This window comes from Haliotis cracherodii, unplaced genomic scaffold (genome assembly GCF_022045235.1).
Source record: "Haliotis cracherodii isolate W230 unplaced genomic scaffold, xgHalCrac1.p SCAF_15, whole genome shotgun sequence".
NCBI lineage: Eukaryota > Metazoa > Mollusca > Gastropoda > Lepetellida > Haliotidae > Haliotis > Haliotis cracherodii.
Genome location: NW_027266270.1, coordinates 18,633,077 through 18,646,404, shown reverse-complemented (window position 1 = coordinate 18,646,404; position 13,328 = coordinate 18,633,077). Strand labels below are relative to the sequence as shown.

At 41.3% G+C, this 13,328-nt stretch overlaps 2 protein-coding genes across 2 annotated transcripts; one reads left to right on the top strand and one right to left on the bottom strand.

Moving 5' to 3' along the window:
• The first annotated feature begins 982 nt into the window (after positions 1 to 982).
• Positions 983 to 2,044, top strand: LOC139462200 (beta-1,3-galactosyltransferase 1-like). The gene has a single exon (XM_071243774.1). The coding sequence runs from the start codon at positions 983 to 985 to the stop codon at positions 2,042 to 2,044; it is 1,062 nt and encodes a 353-aa protein (XP_071099875.1).
• A 9,906-nt stretch (positions 2,045 to 11,950) lies between these two features.
• On the bottom strand, positions 11,951 to 13,000 carry LOC139462118 (beta-1,3-galactosyltransferase 5-like). Its single transcript, XM_071243625.1, has one exon. The coding sequence runs from the start codon at positions 12,998 to 13,000 to the stop codon at positions 11,951 to 11,953; it is 1,050 nt and encodes a 349-aa protein (XP_071099726.1).
• Between the last annotated feature and the right edge of the window lie 328 nt (positions 13,001 to 13,328).

Here is a 13,328-nt window from a genome sequence, read left to right as displayed (position 1 = left end):
TTGGCTCTGCCATCCATCATTATACACGTAAACGCCGTGGAGAAGAGTCGTCCCCTATGTGCAACGCATGACTGACTCAGATCTGTACGGTAAGAAATTCTAATGAAATTGTAAAACACATAAACTCCCCGCCAACCTTATTTTGTTTTTTAAAATTTGAGAATTCTTTGTTCTTCTCACAGCTGTTTGCTGTCCTGCCCATAAATACGAGCAACCGAAAATAACTGAATAAAGTTGTGTTTTGATAATTTGTTTTGGTATTGTGGACGATTTGATGCGTGCTAAATTTTGACATTCGATGAGGTTTCTTAAACCTACACAGCCAGCGCATTGAAAATTCTAGATTCATGATTTCAGAAACCGAAGTATTATATTATGTTAGGTGTGCGGCCAGTTGTTTGCTCAAGATGAATTGATTAGTTACCAAATAGGATGAAAATTGTTTATTAAACATCGCTCATTCTAATTTCGAAACAGTGAGTGGGGTAGGTTTAACGCCTCTGTAAACTTTCAGATATATTGAGAGAGTATGGCTTTACGCCGCTTTTAGCAATATTCAAGCAATATCACGGCGTTGGACACAAGAATTGGGCCTCATACATTGTACCCATGTCGGGAATCAAACCCGGGTCTTCGGCGTGACGAGCGAACGCTTTAACCAGTAGGCTACCCGACGACCCCCTTTCAGATATAAGTCGTAACGTGTATGAACAAAGTTTCAAGTAGATTTTATCACACAGTCAAAAACCAAAAGCAGGCGTATAGGGGTGTCAATCCAAAGATCAAAATCTGAATCACGTCCACGGTTTAGAAATAACAACAATAACTGACATATCGATATTTACAATTGTTATGACTTGTGATAAATATTGTTTTTACATTTTTCAGAACGTAATATTACCGGTTATGAATAATTAACTAGCGAAGATCAAAGAAATTGGTAACGACGTCTTCAACAAAAGCGCCCATACCGAGTCCCACCATGACGATAGTGCAGCAGCTGCCATTGATGTTTCTGTTGTGTTGCCAGACATGTGTCCTGTTGTTTCTTCTGTGGAGGGACATGGCTCCTGATGTGAAACAATGGAAACGAACAATTAACGATGAACACACATGTCACTGCAACGTGACAGGTTGCGGTGAAGAGACAGTTCAACACCAAAACATCAACTGGAAGAGCAAGCGCCACACGCTTCCACAATATATTGACCACCGGAATCTCAACGTTATATTAGGCGACAAGTCGATTTGTGGCGACGTCGCATACGTACACGCGCTTTTTGTCGTTCACAGTGCCGTTGGCAATTACCAAAACAGACAAGCAATTCGACAAATATTTCGAAGGGATCCTTATTACAAGAAATACACCATACGTCTCCTTTTTCTCTTGGGACAACCAAACGAAATGAAACTACAGAATAAAATTTACGAAGAATTCAGACAATATGGTGACGTGATCCAAGGTGTCTTTCTGGACACGTATCACAATTTGACGTACAAAGCAGTCATGGGAATGAAATGGATTAGCCAAAACTGCAGGAACGTCAAATACATCGTCAAAATGGACGACGACGTTTACGTTGACCTTCACAACTTTTTCACACACCTCTACAACCCGTTCAGATCTTCAGACCATACTGTCATATGCAGAGCAATGCTACGAGGTCAAGTAAAAGTCAACAGAAAAGGGAAATGGGGTGTTGAGAAAAATCATCTCCGGTACTACAAACAGTTTCCCTTTAGTTATTGCAGTGGTTTTGCTGTCGTCATGCCGGCTGCAATGATACCGGTCTTGTACAAGGCGACACTGACCGTGCCTTTCTTCTGGATAGATGACATATATCTGTTCGGAATGGCGCGCGGATTCATACGGAAGTCAGTGTTGCATGACATTACACGTAAGAAGTATTTTGAGCATGACATCAAAAAGAATTGGAAATGTTTGAGGCGAGCAGGATGTGAGCTTGTTTTTGCATGTATGAGTTCAAAATTGATGCTCCACGTGTGGAAAGAGAGACAGAAGTATCTGAAACATAAACAATGATTATGAGTGAGTGAATTGGGTTTAACGCCGCTTTAAACAGTTTTTTAGGTAAATCACGTAAAGCCCGGACGATGCAGGTCCAAGACGTGAAACCCATGATCACATTTACAGTGTTGGAACAAGGAACATCACCAGGGCGAACCTGGATTCGAACCCATGATCATATGTGCTATATGCTAATTATCTGCTCCTGCTTTGGCATATACGTAATTAAATATTATAGGGGACCTAATGTTAAATTTTCTCAATTATTTCAAAATGAAAATAAAAGCGAAAAAACCATTTCATAAGAAATCTCCGCTGAAAGTACAGTCGATTGTACGGTTCCGACTATATCATGAGCATGTGTTTATGAATCACTATCAAATAGCGATGGTACTAGGTGTTTGCGAAAAGGTGATCGTATCCTGTCCCAACAGTGGTACCGTCACAAACACATGCAAATGCAAGTCAATTGTTCACCTGACAAAACACGGGAACATGTTGTACAGGTCAAAAAAGGTAATTGCACCGAACATAATTTTTGACTTGTCTTGACTTGTGTTGCATTATATTTGTGACTCATAAGTCCTCTATGCAAAATACGGCCACTTATCATTTACAAATTTAAACGCCATGTGTGGTGTATTTATTTGCCCTGTCGCCAAATGGTGATATGTATCGTCAAATGCTGGCCTGAATGTTAATATAATTCTGTTGTGTTCACGAAGCCTTAAATCTGAAGACAACACTGATAGTGTACAGCGAGGACTTTAGTGAGTGAGTGAGTGAGTGAGTGGTATGGTTTTACGCCGCTTTTAGCAATATTCCAACAATATCACGGCGGGGGACACCCGAAATGGGCTTCACACATTGTACCCATGTCGGGAATCGAACCCGGGTCTTCGGCGTGACGAGCGAACGCTTTAAGCACTAGGCTACCCGACCGCCCACGGCGAGGACTTTAAACACAAGCCAGGACCTCAGTAGCAGAGGTAGCCTTGGGTTTAACGTCGCGTTCAAGATTACTGCATAAGCTTCCGTGAACATCCGGGTTAGTGTACGTCTTCAGCAACCCATGCTTGTCGTAGAAGGCGACTAAAAAGTATTTTCGGAAAAGCTCGAAAAATGCTTTTTGCCCATTAAAAAAGGATATAATTTTTCACAGACTGTTCTATTGAAATACCGAGTAACCACCTATCGACCTTCCTGTGGTTTTAAGTATTTCAGTCACAAGGAGTCCTGTCGACATGTTTACAGGGGAAAAATTCGAACGAAAACAGTTCACATTTATTCTATGTCCAATAATGGCAGTCTGAAACGGATTATAGAAATATGCTCACGTGACTCTGTTATAATGATAATAAAGTAGTCTTCATAAAACATCTAATCCACACACAAAAATCATGTGGAGAAAATTCTAGATGTGCATCTTCTAAAATAACAAAATGACGCTGCGTTTGTTTGTTAACACTGCTCCCATAATGCTTGTTACATTACACTTGCATGGCCATAGCCATTGTATATGAGGTGAGGTGAAATTGGATTTAACGTCGCGTCCAAGATTATTGCACTTATATAGCGACGTGCATGCACGTGTATGTGTGTGTATGGCAGCTTGTACTAGTCCGGACTGATGCCGATTTATAGTGCTAGCTCACTGAGATACCATGCCGCAGTTTAACATGAATACCCCACTCCGACACAGTATACTGCCTCCGAGCCGACCAGTCCTTGCTTTAGCCCCTTAATGCCGAGCGCCAGACAGGGTAACAACAAGTACAATCTTTTAACGTGTTTTTGTATGACGCGGCCCGGGATCGAACCCTGGACCTTCCCCTCTCCGGGCGGACGCTCTACCACAAGACCACGGAGGCGGTCTCTGTACCAGGAAATGTATACAGGTTTTGTACACTTTAGAGAGATAGAGGGAAAACATTTATTAGTTAAGATTGGGTGAATTACCGAAATGTCCAAGCTAGAGGGTTTTCAATTCATACCTTCAAGTTTACGGTATTATAAATAAAACAAAAAAGGTTTAGGGGTGGTCTCAAAAACAAAACGGGGACATAAAAGGATATTAGACAGCTTTGATACAGGGTGATTAGGCGTACAGTGTACAAGCTGTATGAGCAGAAGGTAACCCTGACTTGTAGTAGAATTCGGGAGGAAATTAAAGATACAATTCATGTTTCCCGGACTGCACTAACTATTGCTCTCCACGAGATGGGATTTCGATACACTGCTCGCGATGACAGAGCAGTTTTCACGGAAACATATTCCATCCTGTCTATGAGGTCACATCATCTCTGCACCATTCATAACTATCACAGTCAGGGTGTCCAGATACTTTACCTTGATGAATCATTCCACTGACTACATGTGGCTATCTATGGGCGACCATTCGGTCAAAAAGTACAAAGTTGAAAAAAAGGACAAAATTACAAAATAAAGGTCAAATATTAACATAATATTGATATAACTAAATGTTAATAATAAAGGTCAAAATACAAAACAAACAGACGCCGGTTAAACAAATACAAAATTGAAACGAAGGTCGAAAGTATTAATATCAATAGTCAAATGTTACGAAAAGACGTCATAAGAAAAGAAAAGACAATGTGTTCGGAAGAACGTCAGTGAGGACGAAAGGACGTTGACAATAAAGAACACCAGATGGCGCTGCAACTTGTAAAACATTCCGAGTTTAATCGGCTTGTTCCGCCGTGTATATGATAACTGAATGCATGCCGAGATGCACAGTGTATTACGTCATCTTTCTTTTCGTAACTATTAATAGTGTGTACTTTTAACCTTTCTTTCAACTTTTAATTTTTTAACCGGCGTCTCATTGTTTCGTATTTTGACCTTTATTAGTAACAATTAGTTCTTTATTAGTAATATTTGGCCTTTATTGTTTACTTTTGTCTATTTTTTTTACGTGACCACGAGTAGTCTCAAGGTGACCATACGGGAATATATGACATTGTCAACTCATGGAGAAAATTCGGCTGAATAAGAAACCAGTAAAGTAGAAAACATATGCCTAAACACGATTACCTTGTCTTACGTACGCCAGTCAGACATTGTGAGCTCAACCCTGTTGTGTCCATCTTAACTGTACAGGGTTCGTGGCAAGACATAGCACAACATTCAAACTCACACATGTCAAAGGGAGGATCAACGGAGTCTGTGCTATTTGTCAGCCTTGTTGAACCTTTGGGTGAGAGTACAGAATCATATACATCATCAGCAGAGATCAATGCTACCTCAAGAAACCATCTGTAGAACAACAAATTCTTCTTGATTCCAAAAGCGCAACGTTCCAATACTCATCCTGTTTCGTAACCTTTTACTATTCCATCACTTTTCCAAACAATATAATGCTGTACATATCCTAAATAGCTACCCACATCAACGCACATGTCAATTAAGTACAATAACAGCAATATTTTGAGACCCCCCCCCCGACCCCGCAACTCGTGTGACATTTGCACCCGTGAGAATGCACGGGCCGGTGTGAGGTCATCACCTCGGGACAGGTGTTAGGTAATTACCTCAGGTTATAGGCCATTTCATACATGCATGACAACACACGAATATTTTCTAAGTTTATCCTCATTTTACCTGTAAAAGTACATTTTTGGGGTAATCACACTGTCAGTTAGGATAGCCTAGATTAGGTCAATTTGCGTTACTTTGTTATATGCTATTTTCATAGCCCTATGACTCCTATTTATTAAATGAAGCCAGAAAAAACATTTTTCTAGCATTTCCGACTACTTTTTTAGGCTTGATCTTGAGAGGCGACTAACGGTATCGGGTGGTAAGGCTCGCTGACTGGTAAGGCTATCCCAATTGCGGCGATCGATGCTCATGGTGTCAATCATTAGATTGTCTGGTTCAGACGCGATTATTTACAGACCGCCGTCATATAACTGGAATAGTGCGGCGTTAAACAACGAACAAACAAACTAAGCAGGGTCGTACTTGGTTTTTACTGGATTTTAATCATCTCGAGGGTGGCATCCAAATACTGCGATCACAATCCAGTTTGTTAGTTTGATGCCACCCAAGAAGAAGCAGCATCGAAAGCTTGACTGTGCCCATGAGAGGGAGAAAAGACAACTTCTCGCCAACCAGAAACGATTGTCACAATGCATTTTCACTGTTTGTTGGACTGTGAATTATGTAAACGTGAGATCGGACTGAAAAACGTATCTGTTGTGTATTTTTTATGTTGCAAACTCACAAAAGGCATTTGAGACAAGAAGGCGCTGCACATAACTTGGGCAAACATTTGGCTTGTTACAGGTGGAGAGGGTGTACGCATGTTGTACACGTGCAGATCATGACGATGAAATCGACTCCCACTCCCGTGGACACACGTGTTATTCATAAAACTATTAAGAGTGCGTGAGTATGGTTTTACGCCGCTTTTAGCTATATTCCAGCAATATCACGGCGGGGGACACCAGAAATGGGCTTCATGTACCCATGTCGGGAATCGAACCCGGGTCTTCGGCGTGACTAAGAGGTCGGTGTGACAAGTCGATACTAGAATTCTCTACAAGTCGTCTGATAGAAGTTGATTGCCAACAAATAAACAGGAAACCCCCTAAACAATCACATGGAATTAATTATTTATTTGTTTGTTTGTTGTTTAACGCCGCACTCAGCAATATTCCAGCTATATGACGGCGGTCTGTAAATAATCGAGTCTGGAACAGACGATCCAGTGACTGACATCATGAGCATCGATCCACGCAATTGGGATACGATGACATGCATGGATTTAATTGAGGAACATGTCATTGTCAGAGTTAACTATCACTATGTTAAGGTCTCAACCTTCACAATCATTTGACGAATGACGTGAAAATAGTCATTATTGTTTTCTGGGGTTAAAAAAAAGGATTCCATTTTTACAGCAAATGAATTCCCTTCATTGTCACGATACTTCTCAATTGTTGTTAGCTATGCAAATTTGCTGTCACCGTTTTCACAGTCTTCGGCTACCTCACATCAGCTTATACCATTTTGTGCTAAGAACTCGCCACTAGAACTCATTGTTAGCCTGGACAGGAGTAAATGAGTGAGTGAGTGAGTATGGTTTTATGCCGCTTTTAACAGTATTCCAGTTATATCGCGGCGTGTCAGCTTAATATGGGAGGAAAGCCCCAAGTGATGCAGGTCTCAGACGTTTACCACTTCGGTGAAACCCACGAGCACGGGTATGATGCTGACAAACATAATCGGGGCGAACCGGGATCCACAATCATAGTTTTCTGGCGTGTCCAAGGGACGCAACTCTGCATAGCGAATTGCGGCGCCTCAGATGACTGGGCCACCCGTGCCCCTTCTAAACGAGAGATGACATAAGCGTATGTATTCGAAACACGCTCTGCAGGAACAACGTTTGTAGGTTTTTCTACAAGATCATTTGTTGAGAAAGGACTGTCATGAACTACCTCAGTGATACACCCACAATGACAGAGCGTCGTAATACAATTATATCAAGTACAAGACGTCAAAATGGCCGCCACGATAAACGTGACGGGAGAGATTTCCGAAGTTGTTATGTACCGGTGGCTATTACAAGTGTTACTCATCACTGATCAATCATCTTCCCGAGGCAAGAGAGTTAACTGACTATAAAAGTCCAGTTTCCACCCTTGCCGAACTAGGCTGATATTATGGAGTTAGATTTTGGCTGGACTAACGAGTCTATGCATAGTCCAATCAAAATCGCCCACCGAAATCGAAATCCGGTTTGTAAACTGTCGTGCAGATTTCGATCGATTGCAGGATTTGCAAAACATGAACACCGCCAACTCGTCAGCAGATATTTTCCAAATCTTTTCATGTTTTTAAGCAAGGTGCTTACGTGATTTGATGCATTTCGCGATGGAAGACATGTTTTATCACAATATAGATCTTGATTATCGATCAGATCGTCCTGACTGGGCGCCACCACTTTGTATGAAGCAAACTCAAGTGATGGAATCTGATTGGTCCATAGGAGAGGTTTATTACCTAACTGGTAATAGCCACTGGTGGCGCCTCGGGAAGATGTGATCAATTGGCCGATCATTGATAGGTGATTGTAAAGATGTGTCACATAGATACTAAGGTAAATTCATACATTGCTGTAGACTGCCACTGTAGTCAAGACACGGATCGAGTCGATACTATGATAGTTTGGGGGACGGTCGGGTAGCCAGCCGTGATATTGCTGGAATATTGCTAAAAGCGGCGTAAAATCATACTCACTCACTCACTAAGATAGTTTGGATGTACTTTTTGCGTTTTGTTCTCCAGGATGGGTTGTAGCGAGGATATCCTTGAACCGTCATGCAGTCAAACTCGCTCACTTATCTCAATGTATGCTAAAACGGTAAGTTCAAGATTAAAGGGTCCAAATAATGAGAAACCGCGCTTCTGTATTTATTTGTGTTGGGGATTTCCCCAGGAAAGTGGAGGAGTCCGTCAGTGTTTACGTCATTTCAAGAATACAGTTTGGTGAAAAACTTATTAACGTCAAAATGTGTCGTTCATGCAATAGAGTTCATGCAATTCTTTTATACATAAGAAAGTACACTAGATATACTTACAATACTCAACACACTCGGCCTACCGAGGAGTTTCCAATTTGTAACCTTGGGCGGCAACTTTTTCAGCAGGACAACGCCCGACCACATGCTGCACGTGCGTGTCATTATAGATTTCCGATAAAATCAGAAAAATAACTGTGCTTCCATGGCCATCAAGATCGTCCGATTTACACCCAACTGGTCATCTATGGGATGAACTAGATCGCTGTGTTCGACAACGTCAACCGCAGCCTCGAACGCTTCCGCAAATTTCAAGATGAATGGGCACGAATACCACAGTATCGAATTCACCGACTCATTCAGTCAATGGGTAGGCATTGCAGAACTGTGACACAGGCCAATGGTGGTCACAACATGTACTGACGTTAACGCTGCGGGAAAGTTTATGTGACATTTATGTCAGTCTGATTTGAAAACAGACATTATGACTTTTATCCTGTGAAGTTTGACTTTGATAGATATATGCTTCGGCACAGTAATATCTTTTAAAATAGAGATGTTTGTAAATATTTGCACCGGTGCGTTTCGTTTTGGAGAGTATTGATTATAGGTGAGGTGAAATTGGGTTTAACGTCGCGCCCAAGATTATTGCACTTATATAGCGACGTGCATGCGCGTGTGTGTATGTGTGGCTGCTTGTACTAGTCCGGACTGATGCCGATTTATAGTGCTAGCTCACTGAGATACCATGCCGCATTTTTTAACATGAATACCCCACTCAGACACAGTGTACTGACTCCGAGCCGACCAGTCCTTGTTTTAGCCCCTCAATGCCGAGCGCCAGACAGGGTAACAACAAGTACCATCTTTAAACGTCTTTTGGTATGACGCGCCCGGGGAACGAACCCTGAACCTTCCGCTGTCCGGGCGGACGCTCTACCACTAGACCACGGAGGCGGTCTGTATTGATTATAACCATATAAGATTATAGCCACACACTAACATCTTTCTTTAGCTCTCATATGTGTCCCTTTTACTATAATTATCCCCCGCCGCGCGAAAGCGCGAAGCGGGGGATATAGTATTCACGACCGTCCGTACGTCCGTCCGTCCGTCCGTACGTCCGTCCGTACGTCCCACCTGTTTGTTGCCGCGATATCTCAAGAACTAAACACTGGATTGTCTTCATATTTGGAACTATGGTGTATATACAGACTCCGCAGACACCAGTCGGTTTTGGTGACCTTGACCCCATTTTCAAGGTCACAGCAGGCATATCTGCTTTTGGAGTTGGAAAACGGTGTTGCCGCAATATCTCAAGAACTAATCTCTGGAATGTCTTCATATTTGGAACTATGGTGTATATACAGACTCCGCAGACACCAGTCGGTTTTGGTGACCTTGACCCCATTTTCAAGGTCACAGCAGGCATATCTGCTTTTGGAGTTGGAAAACGGTGTTGCCGCAATATCTCAAGAACTAATCTCTGGAATGTCTTCATATTTGGAACTATGGTGTATATACAGACTCCGCAGACACCAGTCGGTTTTGGTGACCTTGACCCCATTTTCAAGGTCACAGCAGGCATATCTGCTTTTGGAGTTGGAAAACGGTGTTGCCGCAATATCTCAAGAACTAATCTCTGGATTGTCTTCATATTTGGAACTATGGTGTATATACAGACTCCGCAGACACCAGTCGGTTTTGGTGACCTTGACCCCATTTTCAAGGTCACAGCAGGCAAATCTGTTTTTGGAGTTGGAAAACGGTGTTGCCACAATATCTCAAGAACTAATCGCTGGATTGTCTTCATATTTGGTACTATGGTGTACAGGCGGGGGATATTTCGTCACTCTGTGACAAATACTTGTTTTGTATGTTTTAAGTAGTATTAGTACTTAGTATTAAGTAGTATTGATGGACATAAACTGATGGGCCGAAGAAACGATTTAAAAAAATCAGACTGTCGAAATTTTCCGTAAAACGCTGCATAATATCTATAAATATAGTATAATATGTTTCAACCAAACGCAGCAAACGAGACCGTTTGTGAAAAAGCTGAGCTCTTTTGATCGATAAAATACGTAGGAAATTACTTAAAAATATAATGTAAGATCAATCTTATCTCTAGGAATTGTAACAACTAAATAAACAATGTAACGATACGATGTTCCTGATAATTTCATATAAAAGGGGCTTTTTCGCATCTTTCATTGTATAATTTGGAGACAAAAGGACGAGCACATACAAGTCCAATGTTAAAATTATATATGTTGGTTTTGAAATATCCGTTTTAGTATATGGGTATGTAAAATGGATGCCTAAGAGGTGCAATCCAATCACACACAATCCGTGCACAGTGCATGCATGTCGCTATATAAGTGCTACATTCAGGCCATACACAACGGCATAGAAAGATACAAATTACACTTTTCATTGGGCGACAGGGCAAATATATACTACGTACATGACATCTACATTTTTAAAACTAAGTGCACATAATTTATATTAGTCACAGAGGACTTACAAGTTATAATTTTATTGCAAACAGTTTTCTAAATACACAATGTTTGTCAGTTTGTAATACCTGACAAAAACGTTACAACGTTATTCAATTACTTTCATTCCCCAAACAGAGGTAGATATATAATCTCTGTTTACAAATGGATAAAATGACAAGAATGAGAAACAATTACACTCCGTCAAACCAACCAATCAGCACATACCAAATATGATCATGGGTTCGCGTCCCGGATAGCCCTGAATATGTTTCTTGTTTCGTGCTCGCGATTCCACCAAAGTTAGAAACTTATAATGCAGTAAACCCACTGTATCCATTTCCGAGAGCGTGCCCTCGACTTTCTAATCTAACAGAAATCTGTTACATCACCAAAGGTTTATAAACATCATTTTAACATGCATCAAATGTGGAGTGCTTCAAAAGTAAAGATTCGTTTTATGAGATTTGGATGAAGTGAATCGAACCTGCAACCTCACATTCCATGTTTTGTATTGCAACCCAGTGTTTCCCCCCTGAGCCACCGAGGCAGGTGATGAGTGTTCAGTCTTCCATGCCATGACTTCAGTTGTCTGCATGCTGCATATGGTCTTTTGTCTCGCCTGCTGTCACCGAATTCGTTTTATACCGCGCCTACTGTATTGTTTGACTACAGGGTATCCATTTTTTTCATTTAGACAGTTCAGAAATTGATGAAAACACTCCCCAGCTTTAGCTTTTGGTCTTACATTTTGAATAAAAAACTGGAAATCTTGTTTTAACTGTATCACCTCACTCTCTTCAATTAACCCAAAATTCGTGATATATCTTAATACTGTTTAGAACGGCGTTAAACTAACTCACTCATAATCATTGTTAATGGTTCAGATGCTTCTGTTTCTCTTTCCAGGCGCGGTATAGCATCTTGTTGTAACTCAATGAGGCAAAAGTAAGCTTACATCCTGCTCGTTTAATACATTTCAGAATCTCGTTACCGTCAAAATCAAAATACTTTTTTCCACTGTCATGAAGCTCTAACTTCGGTATCATTCTGCGCACCATACCGAACAGATATATGTCATCTATCCAGAAGAAAGGCACGGTCAGTGTCGCCTTGTACAAGACCGGTATCATTGCAGCCGGGATGATGACAGCAAAACCACTGCAATAACTAAAGGGATAGTGTTTGTAGTACCGGAGATGATGTTTCTTAACACCCCATTTCCCTTTTCTGAAGATCTTTGGTTGTGTAATTGCATTGCATATGATTGTATGGTCTGAAGATCTGAACATGTTGTAGAGGTGTGTGAAAAAGTTGTGAAGGTCAACGATAACGTCGTCGTCCATTTTGACGATGTATTTGACGTTCCTGCAGTTTTGGCTAATCCATTTCATTCCCATGACTGCTTTGTACGTCAAATTGTGATACGTGTCCAGAAAGACACCTTGGATAATGTCGCCATATTGTCTGAATTCTTGGATAATGTTATCTTGTAGTTTCATTTCGTTTGGTTGTCCCAAGAGAAAAAGAAGACGTGTGGTGTATGTTTTGTAATAAGGATCCCTTCGAAATATTTGTCGAATTATTTCTCGTCTTGGGTAATTGCCAACGGCACTGTGAACGACGAAAACAGCATGTATGAGTGCGACGTCGCCACACATTGACTTATCACCAAGGATAACGCGTAGATCACGTTCGTCAATGTATTGTGGCAGGCTGTTCCGTTTGCTTTTTCTGTTGATTTTTTGGCGTTGAACTGTCTCGTCACCGCAACCTGTCACGTTGCAGTGACATGTGTGTTCATCGTTAACTGCTCGTTTCCATTGTTTCACATCAGGAGCCATGTCCCTCCACAGAAGAAACAATAGGACACATGTCTGGGAACACAACAGAAACATCAAGGGCAGCTGCTGCACTGTCGTCATGGTGGGACTCGGTATTGGCGCTTTTGTTGAAGACGTCGTTACCAATTTCTTTGATCTTCGCTTGTTAATTATTCACAATCGTTACTGAAAATGTAAAAATAATTATTATCACAAGTCATAATAATTGTAAATATCGATATGTCAGTTATTGTTGTTATTTCTAAGCCGTGGACGTGATTCAGATTTTGATCTTTGGATTGACACCACCATACTCCTGCTTTTGGTTTTTGACTGTGTGATAAATATCTCTAATATCGATCAGGGACACGGGTGGCCCAGTCCTCTAAGGCGCCTCAATTCGCTGTGCAGAGTTTCGTCCTTTGGGCAC

Bases quoted from the DNA above. Each gene is read 5' to 3' on its own strand.
- LOC139462118 (XM_071243625.1), bottom strand. From the start codon at position 13,000: ATGACGACAGTGCAGCAGCTGCCCTTGATGTTTCTGTTGTGTTCCCAG.
- LOC139462200 (XM_071243774.1), top strand. From the start codon at position 983: ATGACGATAGTGCAGCAGCTGCCATTGATGTTTCTGTTGTGTTGCCAG.